This window comes from Terrapene carolina, unplaced genomic scaffold (assembly GCF_002925995.2).
Source record: "Terrapene carolina triunguis isolate 2854851 unplaced genomic scaffold, T_m_triunguis-2.0 Scaffold36116, whole genome shotgun sequence".
Taxonomy (NCBI): domain Eukaryota; kingdom Metazoa; phylum Chordata; order Testudines; family Emydidae; genus Terrapene; species Terrapene triunguis.
The window spans coordinates 1-4,468 of record NW_020700467.1 but is presented as its reverse complement, the minus strand read 5'-3'; the positions used below and the strand labels follow the sequence as shown (position 1 = coordinate 4,468).

Here is a 4,468-nt window from a genome sequence, read left to right as displayed (position 1 = left end):
ACAATAAGAGATGGCTTTCATGCCATGGCACACTGGTAAGATATGTATCCTGTTTTCTGAGAAGTTTGTATTCACCTATCTGACTAAAGATAATATTTTTACTCTTTAACTGCAAATAAAGTGGAGAAATCATAGACAGAAAGACAGACAGACAGAAGTTCTGACCTTTCACTTTTAATGAGGTACTGGTGCTTGCACTACCCGCTGCATTGCGAGCTTCACAAATGTAGTCTCCACTGTCTTCCACACGGAGATTATGCATTTCAATGACTGCCATAGAATCAATGAAGGACATTCTGTATTTTTCACCATCATGGATTTCAGTTTCATCTTTGTACCAAGTGACCTTGATTTCTGGAGAGCCGCCTATTTTGCATTCATATCTAGTAAAATCATGCTGTTTTACAACTCTAGAGGAGTCTAGCTTTGTTATAATCCTTGGTGGTTCTATAAAACCAAAGAAAAGGGTAAACATGATGATACACTAAATTGCACTGATCCATTAAATGCTTAAATGAATGAACTATCTAATCAAAAGCACAGACTTTGGGGTGTGGTGAGTGGTAGAAATATCTACAAAATGTGAATTTACACTAGCCAGTGATATACGTGGTGGCAGCATGATAAGAATGAACACATAGCTTGAAAAGGAAAGTATTTTAGAAAACAATCAAGAAAGAAAATTGTGTTGTAAATGCAAACAAAGACAAGAAATCTGAGACTTGTATTGAATATCTCCCTCCTGTCTTAATGGCTTTTCCATTTCTATACCACTGAGATTTTGCATTTGGGATAGAGAACTGACAAATCAGAGGGCATGTGCGTCCTTCCTTGAAAGCAGAATCACTTAAGATTCCGTTAAACTGCAGGGTCTATTAGCAGGTTAAATATATATATATATATTAGTAGGCATCAGATAGTATTAAATTAAGAGTGTAAATTACTTTCAAATAGAAACTTTAAAAATACACTTACCAATCACAGTTAGCTTTGCACTAGCAATATGTGGACCACAGACAACTCTGAAATTCCCCTGATCTGCAGGTTGGCAGTTCCTGATTCTGAGTATGTGCCGATCACCTTTAATTTTTATTTCATACTTGTTACTAGAATCCAATTTTTGAGTTCCTTTGTACCAGGAGAGTTTGATTTCTGGATAATTAATCTTAATTTCACATTCAAATATAGCATCCTCATCTGCTAAAACGGTCTGGTTTTCAAGATCCCTGATGAGAGTGATGGGCTGAAAAATATTAATTTAAAAGGTTCAGTCTTCATTCCAAGATCACACTTCCTATTATGTGATTAAATATTTTACTATCAAGTCAAAGCCATCATGTCACCTCTGTCTGTGTGAGTCTTTGCTGAATAAATGATACAAGTTCGTCAAATTCCTGTTCTTCTTTGCGAGCTCTCTCTGTTACCTCAATTTCCTGTGGAAAGACATGACATGGTTTAACATGAAGTAACACTATTGGGAAATAGCTAGGATCCATCCTGCCCCCCCCACAACAAGTCTGGAGAGTTGTGTGTCTCTCTAACTGAACCTTCTGCAAACCCATAGCTCACTTTAACTTCCTCACCAGCCCATCTTACAGGTTCCATGTCACCAAGATCCTCTGGACAAAAAGATGGGGACAGGACTTACTTGGACAAAAGGGTCACTGTTGGTAGCGGCACTGTCTCACCCAGTGCTTGAGCATGCTGGGAGTTCAGAGAGTGAGACACGATAGGATTGGAATCTGAATCTCTTATGCATACAGCAATGTCACAGCTAGGACATCAAGCCTGTTGTCAGAAACCATGTTACTCTTAACATTCCCAATGCCACAGTCTGACTAGGTCTTACCAATCTATGACTTTCTTCCTCTTGGCTTTGCTTTAGCAGCTCAAAGGCTTGCAGGAGGCCACGGAAATCTGTAATTCCATACATGCGAGCATACTTCTCATATTCTTTAGGATCAACATTTTTGAGAAGTTCCATGATATCAATGGGCTTCTCTTCCTCCTCTTCCTTCTTTTTGGTTGGAGTACTATTTAAGTAAGGGGATTAATTAGAAAACATGCACAATATTTCTCCTTTCTAAGAGATCCTTTGGGAAACCAAGTCTGCTTAAAATTGTTTGGTATAGAGCGAGCCTTTAGGTTAGTGCTGGAGGGGCCTTATCCTACAAACTATTAGGCACATACGTGCTCGCTACTCATGACTCAAGGGGATTCTTAGCTTACTGAAAGACTATTGGTATGAGTAAGTCTTGATGGGATCAAGGCCAATATATAATTGGTGTCAACCTGTTCAATACATTGTGAATACTAATAATTACATCTTGATCAGAGATACAATTAAAGTATCCCCCACTGTAGAGATTATGGACAAATCTAGAAAAGATTCTTATGCCTACCTCTTCAGTTTTGCTCTTAGATCTCCTTCAATTACTTCTTGCCTTCGTTCTTCAACTTGTAGGTTGGCACTGCTCTCAATTTCACCATGTTCATTAAAAGCTACACATCTGTACATTCCAGAATCGGTTTTTGTTGCATCCTTTATTTCTAGTTTGGCTTCATCTTCCCTCTGCTGGATGATAATACGACCTCCCTGGTTGAGTTGTCTCCACTTTCCCTTAGTCCATTTAACATTTGGGATTGGATCACCTCCAACTTTAGCAATAAACGTTGCAACACTCTCTATAGAAAAATACAAAATCAAGAAGCTCATCTTTCACATGTCTAAGACAGCAGGATATATCATCATACAACTAATACAACAAATAGAGAAGATGACATATTTTTGGAAGAACGAGCTTACTTTCCATAACTTTGAGATTCTGAGGCTCTGAGATAAAATACAGCTTTCCATCCACTGGTGTTTTCTTAGCTGCTGGTGCAGCTGCTGGTTTTTCTGGAAAATAGGTTTAAGGAGGGTTTAATAGAACAGCTCACTTTCAGGCATAACAACTTTTTTCAATCCCCTGAATGGGAATATTTTTTATTGTAGCTGAATCCATTTACTAAAGCAGCATATGCGGTGCATGTGTGAAAGAAAAAATGCCAAGTACTTTTTGATGACTTTCAATAAGTTGTCATCTGATATCCTAAGATGGAAGCAGACACTGTAGGGCTTATTCTTATCTCTGTCACACCATGTAAAATTTACATAGAAGTAAACATCATCAGAATCAGATTTTAGGATTTTCAAAAATGGATTACTTTAATTTAGGCTCTTAAATCCACAGTTTGGCACATAAATAAGTGGCCTGATTTTCAAAATTTCTCATCAGCTATTACCCAGCAGCTTCCACACAGTACAGTACCAAGGGGCTTCTCTTTGGTACCCATTTCTTAAAGACCTGGCCTACAAGGTGTCTTAGTTTTAGCTAGAAGATTAAAGTGTCTGAGCAACTTCTAGGCCCATTGCTGCCTCTGTTCTAGAGGTGATGCTACCTTAATATGTTAATGACTGTGAAGAGCTCAGATGCAATAATGATGGGGGGATAAATATTTGAGAGAGAGAGAGAGTCTCATCCCCAAACTGTATTAACTTCAATTTAGTGAGGGTTCTGTCTGGGTTGAAGCTGAGATAGCCCAGCCCAATTAATTGCACTGCTGCCTCTGAGCTGGGCAAAGAATTCTTTCTTAATGTGCTTCTTCCTTACTCTACTATCTTTCTGGCTGGCTCACACCAGACTTTGCTGTGTCTCATGGTGCCACATAGGCATGGAGCACTCTCACTGACAATATACCAAATTATCTTAGTAATGTCCTACAAGACATAGCTAATCCCTCATCTTCCCCATGGAGCATGCATGCTCTGGAGACTGAAGCCCACTCTGTCAGCTTGGTTTTGCCTCAAACCCTTTGTTTTGTCTGCAAGGTTAAATTCTAAACCCTCAGGGTGCAGATCTACTGTTCATTTGACACAGGCCTCCTAATGTATATTTTGCATATTTATGGTGTTATATTAATTATCATTAAATATAATGCTACAATAAGGCCAGTATTTCAGATTATGTAATATTTTATGAAGTAACAAAGACACTGGTTATTTTCTATTTGGTTATGAACCACTTAATTCACAGAAAAGATGTGATCATTGTAGTTTTGGTTTAAATTGCCATCACAAGACGTGATTTCTCTCTTTTACTATACCTTTCACTGTCACTTTTGACTTGCAAGAGTCACTTCCAGCTACATTTATAGCTTTGCACACATATTCGCCTGCATCAGTTTTAGTAACTGCTGTGAGTTCCAAAAGAGCTGTTCCATTAGCAAAGCTAAAGTTGCATTTATCTGAAGCTTTTATTTCTCTCCCAGCCTTCAGCCACTGAATCCTGATTGGCTGTGATCCCTGGACGTGGCAGCTGAGCTGCAAAATATCTCCTTCTGCTATTGTCACTGGTCTAAGAGGTTGGTCAACCACTGGTGGCTTTTGTGGTTCTGGAATTGGAAAATATTTTAGTAAATAATCAAG

The 4,468-nt window shown here is 38.5% G+C and overlaps 1 protein-coding gene across 1 annotated transcript; it reads right to left on the bottom strand.

Moving 5' to 3' along the window:
- Positions 1–165: 165 nt before the first annotated feature.
- Positions 166–4,435, bottom strand: LOC113405424 (titin-like; the record flags this gene model as incomplete). The annotated part of the gene is made up of 7 exons (XM_026646632.1): positions 4,147–4,435; positions 2,807–2,899; positions 2,403–2,685; positions 1,850–2,033; positions 1,344–1,433; positions 976–1,243; positions 166–447 (listed from the first exon to the last, which is right to left on the bottom strand). Coding segments are annotated over exons 2-7 (1,114 nt in total), but the record flags the coding sequence as incomplete, so codon positions are not given.
- Positions 4,436–4,468: the final 33 nt, after the last annotated feature.